Source organism: Scyliorhinus torazame, chromosome 7, assembly GCF_047496885.1.
Source record: "Scyliorhinus torazame isolate Kashiwa2021f chromosome 7, sScyTor2.1, whole genome shotgun sequence".
Classification (NCBI taxonomy): domain Eukaryota; kingdom Metazoa; phylum Chordata; class Chondrichthyes; order Carcharhiniformes; family Scyliorhinidae; genus Scyliorhinus; species Scyliorhinus torazame.
In genome coordinates, this window is record NC_092713.1 from 707,373 (window position 1) to 728,631 (window position 21,259).

General features: G+C 50.7%; 1 protein-coding gene across 3 annotated transcripts in view; it reads left to right on the plus strand.

Annotated features, from left to right (window-relative positions):
• LOC140426002 (noelin-3-like) overlaps positions 1-15,253 on the plus strand; it is a 703,970-nt gene extending 688,717 nt beyond the window's left edge. For all 3 annotated transcript variants that reach the window (XM_072510269.1, XM_072510270.1, XM_072510271.1), the window contains 2 exons: positions 7,353-7,459; positions 13,910-15,253. In XM_072510269.1, the coding sequence (XP_072366370.1) occupies positions 7,353-7,459; positions 13,910-14,605 (803 nt within the window). In that variant the 3' untranslated portion in view covers positions 14,606-15,253. The remainder of the gene's footprint in view (positions 1-7,352; positions 7,460-13,909) is intronic.
• The last annotated feature ends 6,006 nt before the right edge of the window (positions 15,254-21,259 follow it).

The following is a 21,259-nucleotide window of genomic DNA, read 5'->3' on the forward strand; positions in this document are numbered from 1 at the left end:
GTGGCATCTCTGTGGCATTTCCGCTGTGCCGTGGCGTCTGTGGCATTTCCGCTGTGCCGTGGCATCTGTGGCATTTCCACCGTGCCGTGGCGTCTCTGTGGCATTTCCACTGTGCCGTGGCGTCTCTGTGGCATTTCCGCTGTACCGTGGTGCCTGTGGCATTTCTACTGTGCCGTGGCGTCTCTGTGGCATTTCCACTGTGCCGTGGCATCTGTGGCATTTCTGCTGTGCCGTGGCATCTCTGTGGCATTTCCGCTGTGCCGTGGCGTCTCTGTGGCATTGCCGCTGTGCCGTGGCGTCTGTGGCATTTCCGCTGTGCCGTGTCGTCTGTGGCATTTCCGCTGTGCCGTGGCGTCTGTGGCATTTCCACTGTGCCGTGGAGTCTGTGGCATTTCCGCTGTACCATGGCGTCTGTGGCATTTCCGCTGTGCCGTGGCATCTCTGTGGCATTTCCGGTGAGCCGTGGCGTCTGTGGCATTTCCGCTGTGCCGTGGCGTCTCTGTGGCATTTCCGCTGTGCCGTGGAGTCTGTGGCATTTCCACTGTGCCGTGGAGTCTGTGGCATTTCCACTGTGCCGTGGCATCTCTGTAGCATTTCCACTGTGCCGTGGCATCTCTGTGGCATTTCCGCTGTGCCGTGGAGTCTGTGGCATTTCCACTGTGCCGTGGCGTCTCTGTGGCATTTTCACTGTGCCGTGGCGTCTCTGTGGCATTTCCGCTGTGCCGTGGTGCCTGTGGCATTTCCGCTGTGCCGTGGCCTCTGTGGCATTTCCGCTGTGCCGTGCCCTCTGTGGCATTTCCGCTGTGCTGTGGCGTCTGTGGCATTTCCACTGTGCCGTGGCGTCTCTGTGGCATTTCCACTGTGCCGTGGCGTCTGTGGCATTTCCGCTGTGCCGTGGCGTCTGTGGCATTTCCACTGTGCCATGGTGTCTCTGTGGCATTTCCGCTGTGCCGTGGCGTCTCTGTGGCATTTCCAATGTGCCGTGGCGTCTGTGGCATTTCCGCTGTGCCATGGCGTCTCTGTGGCATTTCCGCTGTGCCATGGCGTCTCTGTGGCATTTCCAATGTGACGTGGCGTCTCTGTGGCATTTCCAATGTGCCGTGGCGTCTGTGGCATTTCCACTGTGCCGTGGCATCTGTGGCATTTCCACTGTGCAGTGGCGTCTCTGTGGCATTTCCACTGTGCCATGGCATCTCTGTGCCATTTCCACTGTGCCATGGCATCTCTGTGGCATTTCCACTGTGCCATGGCGTCTCTGTGGCATTTCCACTGTGCCGTGGCGTCTGTGGCATTTCCACTGTGCCGTGGCGTCTGTGGCATTTACACTGCGCCGTGGCGTCTCTGTGGCATTTCCACTGTGCCGTGGCGTCTCTGTGGCATTTCGGCTGTGCCGTGGCGTCTGTGGCATTTCTGCTGTGCCGTGGTGTCTGTGGCATTTCCGCTGTGCCGTGGCGTCTGTGGCATTTCCACTGTGCCTTGGCGTCTCTGTGGCATTTCCGCTGTGCGATGGCATCTCTGTGGCATTTCCGCTGTGCCGTGGCATCTCTGTGGCATTTCCGCTGTGCCGTGTCATCTCTGTGGCATTTCCGCTGTGCCGTGGCGTCTGTAGCATGTCCGCTGTGCCGTGGCGTCTCGGATGGCATTTCCGCTGTGCCGTGGAGTCTGTGGCATTTCCACTGTGCCGTGGCGTCTCTGTGGCATTTCCACTGTGCCGTGGCATCTCTGTGGCATTTCCGCTGTGCCGTGGCGTCTGTGGCATTTCCGCTGTGCCGTGGCATCTGTGGCATTTCCACCGTGCCGTGGCGTCTCTGTGGCATTTCCACTGTGCCGTGGCGTCTCTGTGGCATTTCCGCTGTACCGTGGTGCCTGTGGCATTTCTACTGTGCCGTGGCGTCTCTGTGGCATTTCCACTGTGCCGTGGCATCTGTGGCATTTCTGCTGTGCCGTGGCATCTCTGTGGCATTTCCGCTGTGCCGTGGCGTCTCTGTGGCATTGCCGCTGTGCCGTGGCGTCTGTGGCATTTCCGCTGTGCCGTGTCGTCTGTGGCATTTCCGCTGTGCCGTGGCGTCTGTGGCATTTCCACTGTGCCGTGGAGTCTGTGGCATTTCCGCTGTACCATGGCGTCTGTGGCATTTCCGCTGTGCCGTGGCATCTCTGTGGCATTTCCGGTGAGCCGTGGCGTCTGTGGCATTTCCGCTGTGCCGTGGCGTCTCTGTGGCATTTCCGCTGTGCCGTGGAGTCTGTGGCATTTCCACTGTGCCGTGGAGTCTGTGGCATTTCCACTGTGCCGTGGCATCTCTGTAGCATTTCCACTGTGCCGTGGCATCTCTGTGGCATTTCCGCTGTGCCGTGGAGTCTGTGGCATTTCCACTGTGCCGTGGCGTCTCTGTGGCATTTTCACTGTGCCGTGGCGTCTCTGTGGCATTTCCGCTGTGCCGTGGTGCCTGTGGCATTTCCGCTGTGCCGTGGCCTCTGTGGCATTTCCGCTGTGCCGTGCCCTCTGTGGCATTTCCGCTGTGCTGTGGCGTCTGTGGCATTTCCACTGTGCCGTGGCGTCTCTGTGGCATTTCCACTGTGCCGTGGCGTCTGTGGCATTTCCGCTGTGCCGTGGCGTCTGTGGCATTTCCACTGTGCCATGGTGTCTCTGTGGCATTTCCGCTGTGCCGTGGCGTCTCTGTGGCATTTCCAATGTGCCGTGGCGTCTGTGGCATTTCCGCTGTGCCATGGCGTCTCTGTGGCATTTCCGCTGTGCCATGGCGTCTCTGTGGCATTTCCAATGTGACGTGGCGTCTCTGTGGCATTTCCAATGTGCCGTGGCGTCTGTGGCATTTCCACTGTGCCGTGGCATCTGTGGCATTTCCACTGTGCAGTGGCGTCTCTGTGGCATTTCCACTGTGCCATGGCATCTCTGTGCCATTTCCACTGTGCCATGGCATCTCTGTGGCATTTCCACTGTGCCATGGCGTCTCTGTGGCATTTCCACTGTGCCGTGGCGTCTCTGTGGCATTTCCACTGTGCCGTGGCATCTGTGGCATTTCCACTGTGCCGTGGCGTCTGTGGCATTTCCACTGTGCCGTGGCATCTGTGGCATTTCCACTGTGCCGTGGCGTCTCTGTGGCATTTCCACTGTGCCATGGCGTCTCTGTGCCATTTCCACTGTGCCATGGCATCTCTGTGGCATTTCCACTGTGCCATGGCGCGTGTGTGGCATTTCCACTGTGCCGTGGCGTCTCTGTGGCATTTCCACTGTGCCGTGGCATCTGTGGCATTTCCACTGTGCCGTGGCGTCTCTGTGGCGTTTTCACTGTGCTGTGGCGTCTCTGTGGCATTTCCGCTGTGCCGTGGCGTCTGTGGCATTTCCGCTGTGCCGTGGCGTCTGTGGCATTTCCTCTGTGCCGTGGCGTCTCTGTGGCATTTCCACTGTGCCGTGGCGTCTCTGTGGCATTTCATAATCTTGGAAATCGCAGGATTGGCCACTTGCCCATCAAGTCAGCCATAACCACTCTGTTTAATCCCATTTGTTTGTCAATCCCCTTATCTTTTTATAATTTTTGTTCTCAAATTCTCATTCCCTTTTGAGCAATGATAACATTTTCATGTTTGTGGTAGCTTGAGTCCACAAACAAGGTGGTTGAATACGTTGTCAAAATAAGGACTCTTTTGTACAAATAAATAACAAAGTTTGACAAAACAGTCGTAACAAAGGAAACCAGGAGCACTAGGACAGAGGTGCCCTTGCAGGATTCTCTGAAACCTCTCCCCCAAGCCCACACATGCTCAGAAGGGAAAAAGGCTGATAGGAACACTCTGGGGTTTGAAATTTGAGGGGAGAGAAGTGTTCCAATCAGGACAGGAATACAATATAAATAATGTCTTCACTATCGGAAAGTCAGTCAGGGGCTTTGCAGTTCTGGTGTGACCTATCCAATATCACGGCTGAATTCTGGATTGGATGATCTGGGATTGTCGGTGAAGATTATCATAGAATTATCATAGAATTTACAGTGCAGAAGGAGGCCATTCGGCCCATCGAGTCTGCACCGGCTCTTGGAAAGAGCACCCTACCCAAGGTCAACACCTCCAACCTATCCCCATAACCGAGGAACCTCACCCAACACTAAGGGCAATTTTGGACACTAAGGGCAATTTATCATGGCCAATCCACCTAACCTGCACATCTTTGGACTGTGGGAGGAAACCGGAGCACCCGGAGGAAACCCACGCATACACGGGGAGGATGTGCAGATTCCGCACAGACAGTGACCCAAGCCGGAATCGAACCTGGGACCCTGGAGCTGTGAAGCAATTATGCTATCCACAATGCTACTGTGCTGCCCTTAAGAACAAATTAATCTACACTATATCATTCTACCGTAATCCATGTACCTATCCAATAGCTGCTTGAAGGTCCCTAATGTTTCCGACTCAACTACTTCCACAGGCAGTGCATTCCATGCCCCCACTACTCTCTGGGTAAAGAACCTACCTCTGACATCCCCCCTATATCTTCCACCATTCACCTTAAATTTATGTCCCCTTGTAATGGTTTGTTCCACCCGGGGAAAAAGTCTCTGACTGTCTACTCTATCTATTCCCCTGATCATCTTATAAATCTCTATCAAGTTGCCCCTCATCCTTCTCCGTTCTAATGAGAAAGGGCCTAGCACCCTCAACCTTTCCTCATAAGACCTACTCTCCATTCCAGGCAATCCAACATCCTGGTAAATCTCCTTTGCACCTTTTCCAAAGCTTCCACATCCTTCCTAAAATGAGGTGACCAGAACTGTACACAGTACTCCAAATGTGGTCTGACCAAGGTTTTGTACAGCTGCATCATTACATCACGGCTCTTAAATTCAATCCCTCTGTTAATGAACGCGAGCACACCATAGGCCTTCTTCACAGCTCTATCCACTTGAGTGGCAACTTTCAAAGATGTATGAACATAGACCCCAAGATCTCTCTGCTCCTCCACATTGCCAAGAACTCTACCGTTAACCCTGTATTCCGCATTCATATTTGTCCTTCCAAAATGGACAACCTCACACTATTCAGGGTTAAACTCCATCTGCCACTTCTCAGCCCAGCTCTGCATCCTATCTATGTCTCTTTGCAGCCGATAACAGCCCTCCTCACTATCCACAACTCCACCAATCTTCGTATCGTCTGCAAATTTACTGACCCACCCTTCAACTCCCTCATCCAAGTCATTAATGAAAATCACAAACAGCAGAGGACCCAGAACTGATCCCTGCGGTATGCCACTGGTAACTGGGATCCAGGTTGAATATTTGCCATCCACTACCACTCTCTGACTTCTATCGGTTAGCCAGTTTGTTATCTAACTGGCCAAATTTCCCACTATCCCATGCCTCCTTACTTTCTGCAGAAGCCTACCATGGGGAACCTTATCAAATGCCTTACTAAAATCCATGTACACTACATCCACTGCTTTACCTTCATCCACCTGTTTGGTCACCTCCTCAAAGAATTCAATAAGACTTGTAAGGCAAGACCTACCCCTCACAAATCCATGCTGACTATCCATAAGCAAGCAGTGTCTTTCCAGATGCTCAGAAATCCTATCCCTCAGTACCCTTTCCATTACTTTGCCTACCACCGAAGTAAGACTAACTGGCCTGTAATTCCCAGGGCTATCCCTAGTCCCTTTTTTGAACAGGGGCACGACATTCGCCACTCTCCAATCCCCTGGTACCACCCCTGTTGACAGTGAGGATGAAAAGATCATTGCCAACGGCTCTGCAATTTCATCTCTTGATTCCCATAGAATCCTTGGATATATCCCGTCAGGCCCGGGGGACTTGTCTATCCTCAAGTTTTTCAAAATGCCCAACACATCTTCCTTCCTAACAAGTATTTCCTCGAGCTTACCAATCTGTTTCACACTGTCCTCTCCAACAATATCGTCCCTCTCATTTGTAAATACAGAAGAAAAGTACTCGTTCAAGACCTCTCCTATCTCTTCAGACTCAATACACAATCTCCCGCTACTGTCCTTGATCGGACCTACCCTCGCTCTAGTCATTCTCATTCAAATTGGAAGGGTGTAGGTTAGGTTGATCTTAGATTAGGATAAATGGTCGGCACAACATTGTGGGCTGAAGGGCCTGTACTGTGTTGTACTGTGCTATGTTCTATGTATGATTCTGTGAGTGTGGCTATGTCAGGCTGTTGCTGGACCAGTCTGTGAGACAGCTCGCCCAACTTTGGCACAAGCCCCCGGGTGTTAGTAGGAAGGAGTTTGCAGTGTTGGCAGGGCTGGGTTTGTCATTGTAATTTCCAGTGCCTGGGTCAATACCTGGTGGTCCGTCCCGTTTGGTGTTTTTGTAGCAGTTGAATACAGTTGAGTCCATTTAAAAGTCAATCGCATTGACACATGTCGGCCAGAGCAGTGTGGCCGATTCCCCAAGTGGCACTAACTTAATAATGTTTATCATCACAAGTAGGCTTACATTAACACTGCAATGAAGTTACTGTGAAAAGCACTTGTGAATCAGATGGGGTTTTACAACAATCAACAATGATCATAAATCATAGAATTTACAGTGCAGGAGGCCATTCGGCCCATCGAGTCTGCACCAGCCCTTGGAAAGAGCAGCCCAACTAAACCCACACCATAAACTTACTCACCCACCCTTCCACTTCCTCATCCAAGTCATTTATAAACCCACACCTTCACCCTATCCCCATAACCCAGCAACCCTACCCAACCTTTTTGGACACTAAGGGCAATTTAGCATGGCCAATCCACCTAACCTGCACGTCTTTGGACTGTGGGAGGAAACCTGAGCACCCGGAGGAAACCCACGCACACACGGGGAAGATGTGCAAACTCCGCACAGACAGTCACCCAAGCCGGGAATCGAACCTGGCACCCTGGAGCTGTGAAGCAATTGTGCTATCCACAAGGCTACCGTGCTGCCCATGGTCATCATTAGATTTTTAATTCCTGATATTATGTCCTAAATTCCACCTACTACCATGGTGGGATTTGAGCCCGGGTCCCCAGATCATTATCCTGGGTCTCTGGATTACTAATCCAGCAACAATACCACTGCCAGCTCCAGCTCCAGCTCCAGCTCCAGCTCCAGCTCCAGCTCCAGCTCCAGCTCCAGCTCCAGCTCCAGCTCCAGCTCCAGCTCCAGCTCCAGCTCCAGCTCCAACTCCAGCTCCAGCTCCAGCTCCAGCTCCAGCTCCAACTCCAGCTCCAGCTCCAGCCTGTTCTAAAGGTTGATGACTTACTAATTGAATTTTGAATTTACCCCCATTTGAAAAGCAGAAGCCATTTGTACGATAACCCTCAGTGATATGTTGGTTAATTGTTCTTCCAGCCTGTGGCAAATTGATGAAAATCAGCCTCCCCATCACAGTGAAGACCTCGGGGACCAGGTTTGGAGCGTGGATGGTGGACCCCCTTGCGACAGAGAAAGACAACAAGGTTTGTGGGATCATGGGAGTGCAAATCTCCTGCAAAGTAGGAAGGGGTTAAAGGTGGTTAGTTGGATTGTCCAAAAGTGGGATGTTTTGTTCCACAAGGATTGATGTTGCTCACCATTTACAAAAACAACAATTTTGCAATCTGTGATTGACACCAAATCAGGATAGAACAAAGAACAAAGAACAAAGAACAATACAGCACAGGAACAGGCCCTTCGGCCCTCCAAGTCTGCGCCGATCACGTGTCCTATCCAGACCAAGCTCCTGAATCCTCTATACCCCGTGTGTTCATGTGCCTATCCAGATACGTCTTAAAGGTGGCTAATGTATCTGCCTCAACCGCCTCACTTGGCCGTGCATTCCAGGCCACCACCACCCTCTGTGTAAAAACCTTCCCCCGCACATCTCCACTGAACCTTTCCCCCTCACCTTGAACTTGTGTCTCCTTGTAATTGTCATTTCCACCCTGGGAAAAGATTAGATCACATGGGGTCAGGGGTGAACTAGCTGGATGGATCCAGAACTGGCTTGGCCATAGAAGACAGAGGGTAGCAGTGGAAGGGTGTTTTTCCGAATGGAGATCTGTAACTAGCGGTGTTCCGCAGGGATCAGTACTGGGACCTCTGCTCTTTGTAATATATATAAATGACTTGGAAGAGGGCGGCATGTGACACAGTGGTTAGCACTGCTGCCTATGGCACTGAGGATCCGGGTTCGAATCGCAGCCCTGGGTCACTGTCCGTGTGGGGTTTGCACATCCTCCCCTTGTCTGCATGGGTTTCACCCCCACAACCCAAAGATGTGCAGGTTAGGTGGATTGCCCCTTAATTGGAAAAAAAATTAATTGGGTACTCAAAAATGTAATAAATAAATAACTTGGAAGAAAGCGTAGCAGGTCTGATTAGCAAGTTTGTGGATGATACTAAGATTGCAGGAGTTGCGGATAGTGATGAAGATTGTCAGAGAATACAGCAGAATATAGATAGGCTGCAAAATTGGGCAGAGAAATGGCAGATGGAGTTTAACCCGGACAAATGTGAGGTGATGCATTTTGGTAGATCCAATTCAAGTGGGAGCTATAAAATAAATGTCAGAACCATCAGGAGCAGAGAGACACAGAGATCTGGGTGTGCAGGTCCACAGATCCTTAAAAGTGGCAGCACAGGTGGAAATGGTGGTAAAGAAAGCATACGGCATGCTTGCCTTCATAGGACGGGGTATCGAGTATAAAAGCTCGAAAATTATGTTAGAATTATGTAGAACGTTGGTTAGGCCACATTTAGAATACTGAGTCCAATTCTGGTCACCGCACGACCAGAAGGTCGTGGAGGCTTCGGAGGGAGTACAGAAAAGGTTTATCAGGATGTTACCTGGTATGGAGGATATTAGCTATGAGGAGAGATTGAATAAACTGGGATTGTTCTCCCCAGAGAGACGGATATGGAGATGCCGGCGTTGGACTAGGGTGAGCACAGTAAGAAGTCTTACAACACCAGGTTAAAGTCTAACAGGTTTGTTTCGAATCACTAGCTTTCGGAGCACTGCTCCTTCCTCAGGTGAATGAAGAGGTGGGCTCCAGAAACATTTATATAGACAGAGTCAAAGATGCAATACGATACGTCGTATCGTGACAGAAACCTTTTACAGAAACTCAGCACCCATGGACCAGTTGAACCAGGAACATTCCTCGTCACGATGGACGTCTCGGCACTCTACACCAGCATCCCTCATGACGACGGCATTGCTGCAACTGCCTCAGTACTCAACACCGACAACTGCCAATCTCCAGCTGCAGTTCTGCAACTCATCCGCTTCATTCTGGATCACAACGTCTTCACCTTCGACAACAAGTTGTTCATCCAGACGCCCGGAACAGCCATGGGGACCAAATCCGCACCTCAATATGTCAACATCTTCATGCACAAGTTTCAACAGGACCTCCTCACGGCACAGGACCTTCAACCAACGTTATACACCAGATACATCGATGACATTTTTTTCCTTTGGACCCACGGCGAAGAATCACTGAAACGACTGCACGATTACATCAATAAGTTCCATCCAACCATCAGACTCACCATGGACTACTCTCCAGAATCGGTTGCATTCTTGGGCACACTCATCTCCATCAAGGACGGTCACCTCAGCACTTCGCTTTACCGCAAGCCCACGGATAACCTCACGATGCTCCACTTCTCCAGCTTCCACCCTAAACACATCAAAGAAGCCATCCGAGGGCAGCTTGGTGGCGCAGTGGATTAGCCCTGCTGTCTCACGGTGCCGAGGTCCCAGGTTTGATCCCGGCTCTGGGTCACTGTCACCCACACAACCCAAAGATGTGCAGGCTAGGTGGATTGGCCACGCTAAATTGTACCTTAATTGGAAAAAATTAATTGGGTACACTAAATTAAAGAAGCCATCCCCAATGGACAAGCCCTCTCTATACACAGGATCTGCTCAGGCGAGGAAGAGCTTAACAGACATGTACAGATGCTGAAAGATGCTCTTGTACGATCGACAGTTCCATTGCGCCACAGAAAAAACCGCACCGACCTCCTCAGAAGACAAACACGGGACACAACCGACAGAATACCCTTCGTCATCCAGTGCTTTCCCGGAGCGGAGAAACTACAACATCTTCTTCACAGCCTTCAACATGTCATCGATGAAGACGAATATCTTGCCACGGTCAACGCCACACCCCCACTACTTGCCTTCAAACAACCGTGCAACCTCAAACAAACCACTGTTTGCAGCAAACTACCCAGCCTTCAGAACTGTGACCACGACACCACACAGCCCTGCCGTGGGAATCTCTGCAAGACGTTCCAGATCATCGACATGGGTACCACCATTACACGCGAGAACTCCACCCACCAGGTACGCGGTACATACTCGTGCGACTCGGTCAACGTTGTCAACCTCATACGCTGCAGGAAAGGATGTCCCGAAGCACGGTACATTGGCGAGACCATGCAGACGCTGCGACAACGAATGAACGGACATCACGCTACAATCGCCAGGCAGGAATGTTCCCTTCCAGTCGGGGAACACTTCAGCGGTCAAGGGCATTCAGCCTCTGATCTCCGGGTAAGCACTCTCCAAAGCGGCCTTCAGGATTGGATTGGATTGGATTTGTTTATTGTCACGTGTGCCGAGGTACAGTGAAAAGTATTTTTCTGCGAGCAGCTCAACAGATCATTAAGTACATGAGAAGAAAAGGGAATAAAAGAAAATACATAATAGGGCAACACAACATATACAATGTAATTACATAAGCACTGGCATCGGATGAAGCATACAGGGTGTAGTGTTAATGAAATCAGTCCATAAGAGGGTCATTTAGGAGTCTGGTGACAGTGGGGAAGAAGCTGTTTTTGAGTCTGTCCGTGCGTGTTCTCAGACTTCTGTATCTCCTGCCCGATGGAAGTTGGAAGAGTGAGTAAGCCGGGTGGGAGGGATCTTTGATTATACTGCCCGCTTTCCCCAGGCAGCGGGAGATGTAGATGGAGTCAATGGATGGGAGGCAGGTTCGTGTGATGGACTGGGCGGTGTTCACGACTCTCTGAAGTTTCTTGCGGTCCTGGGCCGAGCAGTTGCCATACCAGGCTGTGATGCAGCCTGATAGGATGCTTTCTATGGTGCATCTGTAAAAGTTGGTAAGAGTCAATGTGGACATGCCAAATTTCCTTAGTTTCCTGAGGAAATATAGGCACCGTTGTGCTTTCTTGGTGGTAGCGTCGACGTGGGTGGACCAGGACAGATTTTTGGAGATGTGCACCCCTAGGAATTTGAAACTGCTAACCATCTCTACCTCGGCCCCGTTGATGCTGACAGGGGTGTGTACAGTACTTTGCTTCCTGAAGTCAATTACCAGCTCTTTAGTTTTGCTGGACGCGCGACAACGCAGGATCGCCAAGCAGAAACTTATAGCCAAGTTCCTCACACATGAGTACGGCCTCGACCGGGATCTTGGATTCATGTTGCATTACATTCACCCCCCACCATCTGCCCTGGGCTTGCAAAATCCTACCAACTGTCCTGGCTTGAGACAATTCACACCTCTTTAACCTGTGATTACCCCTCTCTACAGTTGCTCCGTTTGGACCTGTAAAGACTTAATTACCTGCAAAGACTCGCATTCAAAGTATCGTCTTGCATCTTTGACTGTCTATATAAATGTTTCTGGAACCCATCTCTTCATTCACCTGAGAAAGGAGCAGTGCTCCGAAAGCTAGTGTTTGAAACAAACCTGTTGGACTAAACCTGGTTTGGTAAGACTTCTTACAAAGATTTCTGTTCGCGGGCCAACGATTTCATCTCTTATCTCCCTCAGTAATCTGAGATAGATGCTATCTGGCCCTGGGGATTTGTCTACCTTAATGCTTTTTAACACACCTAACACTTCCTCCCTCATAATAACGACCTGTTCTAACGTGTTTGCATCCCTCTGAGACACCACCAGTCAACATGTCCCTCTCCTATGTGAATACCGTTGGGGCTGTTTAGCACAGGGCTAAATCGCTGGCTTTGAAAGCAGACCAAGGCAAGCCAGCAGCACGGTTCAATTCCTGTACCAGCCTCCCCGAACAGGCGCCGGAATGTGGCAACTAGGGGCTTTTCACAGTAACTTCATTTGAAGCCTACTTGTGACAATAAGCGATTTTCATTTCATTTTTCAAAATCAGGGAATCTTGAACTCAGACTCCGAAGTCCCTTTGTGCTTCTGATTTCCTAAGCCTTTTCCCATTGAGAAAATAGTCTATGCCTCCATTCTTCCTACCAAAGTGCATAACTCCACATTTTTTCATATTGTACTCTGTCTGCCACTTCTTTGCCCACTCTCCTAGTGTTTCCACATCCCTCTGAGACACCACCAATCAACATGTCCCTCTCCTTTGTGAATACTAATGCAAAATACTTGTTCCTAATATACGTTTAAAATGCCTTGGAATTCTCCTTAATCCTGTCTGCCAAGGATGTTTTGTGACCCCGTTTTGCCCTCCTAACTCCCTGCTTGAGCTCTTTCCGACTTTCCTTGTATTCCTCAAGTGCTTCATCTGTTTTTAGTTGCCTGTACCTCACGTACGCATCTTTTTTCTTTATGACAAGATTCACAATTTCCCTGGTCATCCATGGTTCCCGAAACTTGCCTTTCCTGTCCTTCCTTTTTACCAGCACATGCCTGTCCTGCACTCCCATCAACTGCTCCTTAAAAGACTCCCACATGCCAAATGTGGATTTACCCTCAAACAGCCTCTCCCAAACACCAGCCTCCAAATCCTGTCAAATCTGGTTGTAGTTAGCCTTCCGTAGCCTTCCCCCAATTTAGCACCTTAAACCGAGGACAACACTTGTCCTTTTCCATGAATATCCGAAAGAATTGTGGTCACTGTTCGCCCCATGTTCCCCCAATGCAACTTTGATGACCTGGCTGGGCTCGTTCCCTAGTACGAGGTCCAATATAGCCCCCTCTCTAGTTGAATTATCCACATATTTTCCAAAAAACCTTCCTGGACACACTTAAACAAATTCCTCACCATCCAGACCCTTAGCCTCAAGGGATTTCCAGTCAATATGAGGAAAATTAAACTCCCCCACTGCAACAACCCTATTATTTCTATATCTATCCAGAATCTGCTCACATACTTGTTCTTCAACTTCCCGTGTGCTGTTGGGAGGCCTGTAGTGCACCCCCATCATAGTGACTGCCCCCTTCCTGTTTCTGACCTCTACCCACAGTGCCTCGTTACTTGGTTTTTCCATGGCGTCCTCCCTCTGTACAGCTGTAATATGTAATATTGCAACTCCCGCACCTCTTTTACCTTCCTCCCTGAATTGCCTAAAACACCTGTATCCCGGAATATTTAGCTGCCAGTCCTGTCCCTTTTCGTCCCAGTCTTCGTTACAGCAGCCACATCCAGGTTCATGCGGCTGTGAAGTGCTTCAGGATGTTCTGAGGTTGTGAAAGATTCTCCGCTTCCCCAGCCACATCTCTCTCGGCCGCGCGCCATTCTCTGGCAGCGGGATTCTCTCTTCCTGCTGCTTGTCAATGGGATTTCCCTTGTAACCCCCCCCCCTCCCACAAAGCCAGGAACCCCGTGGGCGAGGCTGAACTGCTGGAGGGAAAAGTGAATCCCAATAACCAGAGAATTCCAGCCTGTCTTTATTTCAAATACAGCAAGTTGGCGCCAGAGCAAGGTGACTCCCTGCGAGCTCGCCCTAACACATCCTCTTTTTATTTATCTTCCCTATTATGTATTTTCTTTTATTTCCTTTTTTTTCATGTACTTAATGATCTGTTGAGCTGCTCGCAGAAACATACTTTTCCCTGTACCTCGGTACACGTGACAATAAACAAATCCAATCGAATCCAATCTCTCATTCAGGAACTCTGTACATTTCGTGTTGGTGTCTGAAGCCTGACCGCGCCTGTATTTTTCTCCAACAGGTGTGGTATATGGATGGTTACACGAGCAGTAAAGTGGTCCGCGAGTACAAATCTGTGGCAGCTTTTGTGAGTGGAGAGGACTACAGGCTGTACCGCCTGCCCTACCCTTGGGCAGGAACCAATCATCTGGTGTATAATGGCTCCCTCTATTTTAACAAGTACCAGAGCAACACGCTGGTCAAATACAACTTTGAGACAGGCTCAGTGATGGCCCAACGCAGCCTGGAGTATGCTGGCTTCAATAATATCTACCCCTATACCTGGGGCGGTTTCTCCGACATTGACCTCATGGCTGATGAGGGTGGAATCTGGGCTGTCTATGCCACCAATCAGAATGCAGGCAATATTGTCATCAGCGAGCTGGATGAGCAGACCCTGGAGGTCCAGAGAAGTTGGAACACCGGCTATCCCAAGAGAAGTGCTGGTGAGGCCTTCATGATTTGTGGCACCTTGTATGTCACCAACTCCCATCTGACCGGGGCCAAGGTCTACTTTGCCTATTCCACCAAGACCTCGAGCTATGAGTACACGGATATCCCTTTCCATAACCAATACTTTCACATTTCTATGCTGGATTACAATGCCAGAGACCAGATGCTATATGCCTGGAACAACGGCCATCAAGTCCTATTCAATGTCACCTTGTTCCATGTCATTCAGACCCAAGAGGACCCAGAATCTCCAGGACAGCAATAGTTATGGACAAACTTCCAACCCGTCTATTGAGCAACAAACTTCCTCTTGAAGTGATTCTTTCACCTTCCTTTTTGGGACATGTGTCTAGTGAAAGTAATGCAGGTCTTGTATGGTTCCAGGATTCTGGTCTGAGTCTGTACATAAATACAGCACAACCAATTATTGTCTAAAATCTGTCCATTTGCCTTGTCATCAAAATCAGAGGCTTCAGGAAAATGAGCTGCATGAATCTGTTACTCTTTGTTCTTTTGTTTTTTTAAACAATCAAGTGTTTTCTTTATATAAACTAACTTTTGTATAACTTTATAATCACAGAAAGAATAGTTATGTGGGGGGAACTGGACATTGGAGTTAAATTGCTATTAGTAAAAGGTATTTTTTCCTTTATCCATTGCTTGCACAGCTGTTTAGACTGGGTCCAATGCAACCTGTACATTTCTGGTCTAATTCCATCAGTATTTTGACCAGGAAGACGCAGATTTCAATTCTTCGCAGTATTTGATCAGTGTATTTGATGTGTGTAAGTTCTAACGCTGCACTATGATGTAACTGTATTGTTGTGTCAGAGTTAATTCATTTATTTGATAAAAATGTATCAGCAATCATCATATTTCTTAAATGGCAAGATTAAAAAGAAAAGTTCTAAAACTGTGTTGGAGTTTTGAGTGCAAGATCTTGGTTGTTGTCTGACTATTTTGCAGGGTCTGAATAATGGGCTTATTGACTCTGGATAAAGGGATACCAGCAGAGGGAGAAAGCGAGAGATGTGACTGAGCACACTGAAACAGAGGGATCTTTTTAAAAGCTCTTTAAAATTAATATCTATACAAATTGTGTGTGTGGCTATAGGTAACACTGCAGGTGTGTAAGAGTAAGTGTGTCAGACTATGTATGAGAGTAATTCCATCGGCGGGATTCTCGTTCATTTGACTAAATGTTGATGCCGATGCAAGATTCATGGAGTTCCACGACAGCAAAACTGGCTGTGGCGCCGTGGATGATGGCGATTGGCAGCCTCCTTCCCAGGCTGGGGTACAGGGTCGCCCGCCTCTCCTCCACTGTGTCCAGGAATGTCTCCAGCTCAGCGTTGGTAAAGCGTGGAACCGCTCTCCTTGCTGCCATCTTGCTGGCTGGGATGGTGTGTGTGGGGAGTGCAGTGTGTATGTGATGCTGCAGCTTGTCAGCCTCCCGAGTGTCAATCACAAAATGAAAATCACTTATTGTCACGAGTAGGCTTCAATGAAGTTACTGTGAAAAGCCCCTAGTCGCCACATTCCAGCGCCTGTTCGGGGAGGCTGGTACGGGAATCGAACCGTGCTGCTGGCCTGCCTTGGTCTGCTTTAAAAGCCAGCGATTTAGCCCAGTGTGCTAAACCAGCCCCATGAGAACCAAAACGTGAGAATCCGGCACCATTTCCCATTGGAATCGATTGTATTCCTCGTGGTGCCAATGCTATCCCCATAAAGGTCACTGAATCGGTCCAGGCGCAGCGCTAGTTTTGCCCCGGCGTCAGGAAAGGAGAATCTGCCCGTTACTCTTTAATGCCCCATCCCTGGTTAACTAAGAAGTTGTGGTAAACCACTGTTGCACCTGTATTAGGTGATGTACGGTGGACCTGTACTACAGGTTTGCCGGTAGTCCCTGCCTGTATAAATATGCGTGTCCTCCAGCCAGCAACCATTTCGCCAGCTGCTGTGGGAGGCCACACGCCTGATAGCAATAAAGCCTCAGTTGGATTCAACTATCGTCTTTGTCCAATTGATCGTGCCTCAATCTATTGCTATCAGTTTCTAAGGATGGACCTCCGTGTCAAACCGGATCGCCTGCAGCTGGATCCTCACTCAAGCGACGCCAGAAAGGACTTCCAGCACTGGCTAGCTTGCTTCGAAGTGTATATCAACGCGGCACCAACCCCTGTTCCGGAGGCTCAGAAGATTCAGATTTTATATTCCAGGTTGCGCTTTCCGTTAATCCAGGACGCGCCGAATTACGCCAAAGCCATGACTCGACTCAAGGACAACTACGAGCAGAAGACAAACACGCTCTTCGCCCGGCACCCGCTCGCCATTCGCTCTCAACTCCCTGGTGAGTCCATAGAAGACCTCTGGCGGGCCCTAGTCCGGGACTGTGACTGTCAGGGCGTTACGGCCACGGAACACTGAGACCTCCTTATGCGGGACGCTTTTGTGACTGGAATTGGGTCAGATCTCATACGCCAGCGGCTCCTAGAAGAGGCCACGTGCGACCTCGCAGAGACTAAAACGCTAGCGCTCTCCATGACGGTCACCCTGCGCAACGTCCAGTCCTACACCCCCAGCCACGCGGCCCACCCCTCCTATGCTTCGTGGACCCCAGGCAGCCGCCCCAGCGGGGGCACTGCCCACCCAATATGCCTGCGCTGCACACCAGCCAGCGAACCCCGGGGGCCCCCGATGCTATTTTTGTGGCCAACAGAAGCACCCCCGCCAACGCTGCCCAGCCCGCGCTGCCCTTTGTAAAGCTTGCGGGAAGAAGGTCCACTTCGCCGTGGTGTGCCAGGCCCGCTCAGTAGCCGCTATCGCCCCCACCCCCCTCGGTCACGGACAATGGGTGCCGCCATCCCCCCCTCCTCAGACCGCGTGCGGCCAGTGGGTGCCGCCATCTTCCCCTCCGTGCAACACGTGCGTTCCATGGGTGCCGCCATTTTGTAACCCTCAAGATCTTCGGGCGCCGCCATCTTGTCCACCCCTCAGCACATGGGCTCCACCAGCGTTCCAGGACCCGGGCTCACCAGCCGCCCCATTACCCGACGACCAACCAAGACTCGCCTCCATGTCAATCGACCAGTCTCGTCCGCATAACCTGACAAATGCATCCACCAGCGTGAAAGTCGACGGACATGTAACCTCCTGCCTGCTGGACTCCGGGAGCACCGAAAGCTTCATACACCCAGATACGGTAAGGCGCTGCTCCCTCGCGGTACACCCCGCCAACCAAAAAATCTCCCTGGCCTCCGGATCCCATTGCGCAGCGATCCGGGGGTACAGTACGGTCACGCTCACGGTCCAGGGTGTAGAATTCAGCGACTTCCGCCTCTACATCCTCCCTAACCTCCGCGCTGCATTAATCCTCGGCCTGGACTTCCAGTGCAACCTCCAGAGCCTAACTCTGAAATTCGGCGGGCCCTTACCACCCCTTATTCTGTGCGGCCTCGAGACCCTAAAGGTCGACCCACCTTCCCTCTTTGCCAATCTAACTCCAGATTGCAAACCCGTCGCCACCAGGAGCAGACAGTACAGCACCCAGGATAAGACCTTCATCAGGTCCAAAGTCCAGCGGCTGCTTCGGGAAGGCATCATCGAGGCCAGCAACAGCCCCTGGAGAGCCCAAGTGGTAGTAGTTAAAACTGGGGAGAAACACTGAATGGTCGTGGACTACAGCCAGACCATCAACAGGTACACGCAGCTCGACGCGTACCCCCTCCCACGCATATCTGACATGGTTAACCAGATTGCGTAGTACTGGGTCTTCTCAACGGTAGACCTGAAATCCGCCTACCACCAGCTCCCCATCTGTAAATCGGACCGGCCATACACCGCCTTCGAGGCAGACGGCCGCCTATACCACTTCCTTAGGGTCCCCTTCGGCATCACAAACGGGGTCTCGGTCTTCCAAAGGGAGATGGACCGAATGGTCAACCAGTACGGTTTGCGGGCCACCTTCCCGTACCTAGACAATGTCACCATCTGCGGCCATGACCAGCAGGACCACGACGCCAACCTTGCTAAATTTCTCCACACCACTACTCTCCTAAACCTCACTTACAACAAGGAGAAGTGCGTGTTCAGCACGAACCGCTTAGCCATTCTCGGCTATGTGGTCCAGAACGGAGTTCTGGGGCCCGATCCCGATCGCATGCGCCCCCTCATGGAGCTCCCCCTCCCCCACTGCCCCAAGGCCCTCAAACGCTGTCTGGGGTTCTTTTCGTATTACGCTCAATGGGTCCCAAACTATGCGGACAAGGCCCGCCCACTCATACAGTCCACCCACTTTCCCCTGGCGGCCGAGGCCCAACAGGCCTTCGCCCGGATCAGAGCTGATATTGCCAAGGCCACAATGCACACTGTAGACGAGACGCTGCCTTTCCAAGTAGAAAGCGACGCATCAGACGTTACCCTTGCCGCCACCCTCAATCAGGCAGGCAGGCCCGTGGCATTCTTTTCCCACACCCTTCATGCCTCAGACATTTGGCACTCCTCCGTCGAAAAGGAGGCCCAAGCTATCGTTGAAGCTGTGCGGCATTGGAGGCATTACCTGGCCAGCAGGAGATTAATTCTCCTCACTGACCAACGGTCGGTAGCCTTCATGTTCAACAACACACAGCGGGGCAAGATCAAACATGATAAACTCTTGCGGTGAAGAATCGAGCTCTCCGCCTACAATTACGAGATTATGTATCTCCCCGGCAAACTCAACGAGCCCCCAGACGCCCTATCCCGAGGTACATGTGCCAGCGCACAAGTGGACCAACTCCGGGCTCTACACGACAGCCTTTGTCACCCAGGGGTCACTCGGTTGTACCACTTCGTTAAGGCACAAAATCTGCCGTACTCCGTCGAGGAAGTAAGGACAATCACCAGGGACTGCCATGTCTGTGCGGAGTGCAAGCCGCACTTCTACCGGCCGGACCGCGCGCGCCTGAAGGCCTCCCGCCCCTTTGAACGCCTCAGCGTGGACTTCAAAGGCCCCCTCCCCTCCACCGACCGTCACACATATTTTCTCAGTGTGATCGACGAATACTCCAGATTCCCTTTTGCCATCCCTTGCCCCGACATGACGTCTGCCACCGTCATTAAAACCCTCAACACAATCTTCACTCTGTTCGGTTTCCCCGCCTTCATCCACAGTGATTGGGGATCCTCATTCATGAGTGATGAGCTGCGTCAGTTCCTGCTCAGCAGGGGTATCGCCTCCAGCAGAACAACAAGCTACAACCCCCGGGGAAACAGACAGGGAGAAAGGGAGAATGGAACAGTATGGAGGGCTGTCCAGCTGGTCCTATGGTCCAGAAACCTCCCGGCCTCCCGCAGGCAGGAGATCCTCCCTGATGCACTCCACTCCATTCACTCATTACTCTGCACTTCGCGTGGGTCGCAAAGGTCATCGGTGTGGGTCACGAAGGTAGGTCAGTTGGTAAAAGTGGGTCCCGGAATTTGAGAGTAGTGAGGTCATGAGTAACGTTTCAAGGTTGCAGGAGTGTACCGGCAGGCAGGAAGGTGGTTTAAAGTGTGTCTTCTTCAATGCCAGGAGCATCCGAAATAAGGTGGGTGAGCTTGCAGCATGGGTTGCTACCTGGGACTTCGATGTTGTGGCCATTTCGGAGACATGGATAGAGCAGGGTCTGGAATGGTTGTTGCAGGTGCCGGGGTTTAGATATTTCAGTAAGCTCAGGGAAGGTGGTAAAAGAGGGGGAGGGGTGGCATTGTTAGTCAAGGACAGTATTACGGTGTCAGAAAGGACGTTTGATAAGGACTTGTCTACTGAGGTAGTATGGGCTGAGGTTAGAAACAGGAAAGGAGAGGTCACCCTGTTAGGGGTTTTCTATAGGCCTCCAAAAAGTTCCAGAGATGTAGAGGAAAGTATTGCAAAGGTGATTCTGGATAGGAGCTAAAGCAACAGGGTAGTTGTTATGGGGGACTTTACCTTTCCAAATATTGACTGGAAACGCTATAGTTTGAGTACTTTAGATGGGTCCGTTTTTGTCCAATGTGTGCAGGAGGGTTACTTGACACAGTACGTAGATAGGCCAACGAGAGGCGAGGCCATATTCGATTTAGTACTGGGTAATGAACCAGGACAGGTGTTAGATTTGGAGGTAGGTGAGCACTTTGGTGATAGTGACCACAATTCGATTAAGTTTACTTTAGTGATGGAAAGGGATCGGTTTATACCGCAGGGCAAGAGTTATATCTGGGGGAAAGGCAATTATGATGTGATGAGGCAAGACTTAGGTTGCATCGGATGGAGAGGAAAACTGCAGGGGATGGGTACAATGGAAATATGGAGCTTGTTCAAGGAACAGCTACTGCGTGTCCTTGATAAGTATGTACCTGTCAGGCAGGGAGGAAGTGGTCGAGCAAGGGAACCGTGGTTTACTAAGGCAGTCGAAACACTTGTTAAGAGGAAGAAGGAGGCTTATGTAAAGATGAGACATGAAGGTTCAGTTAGGGCTCTCGAGAGTTACAAGTTAGCTAGGAAGGACCTAAAGAGAGAGCTAAAAAGAGCCAGGAGGGGACATGAGAAGTCTTTGACAGGTAGGATCAAGGATAACCCTAAAGCTTTCTATAGATATGTCAGGACTAAAAGAATGACTAGGGTAAGAGTAGGGCCAGTCAAGGACAGTAGTGGGGAGTTGTACTTGGAGTCCGAGGAGATAGGAGAGGTGCTAAATGAATATTTTTCATCAGTAATCACACAGGAAAAAGACAATGTTGTCGAGGTGAATACTGAGAATCAGGCTACTAGACTAGAAGAAGGGCTTGAGGTTAATAAGGAGGAGGTGTTAGCAATTCTGGAAAGTGTGGAAATAGAGAAGTCCCCTGGGCCGGATGGGACTTACCCTAGGATTCTCTGGGAAACTAGGGAGGAGATTGCTGAGCCTTTGACTTTGATCTT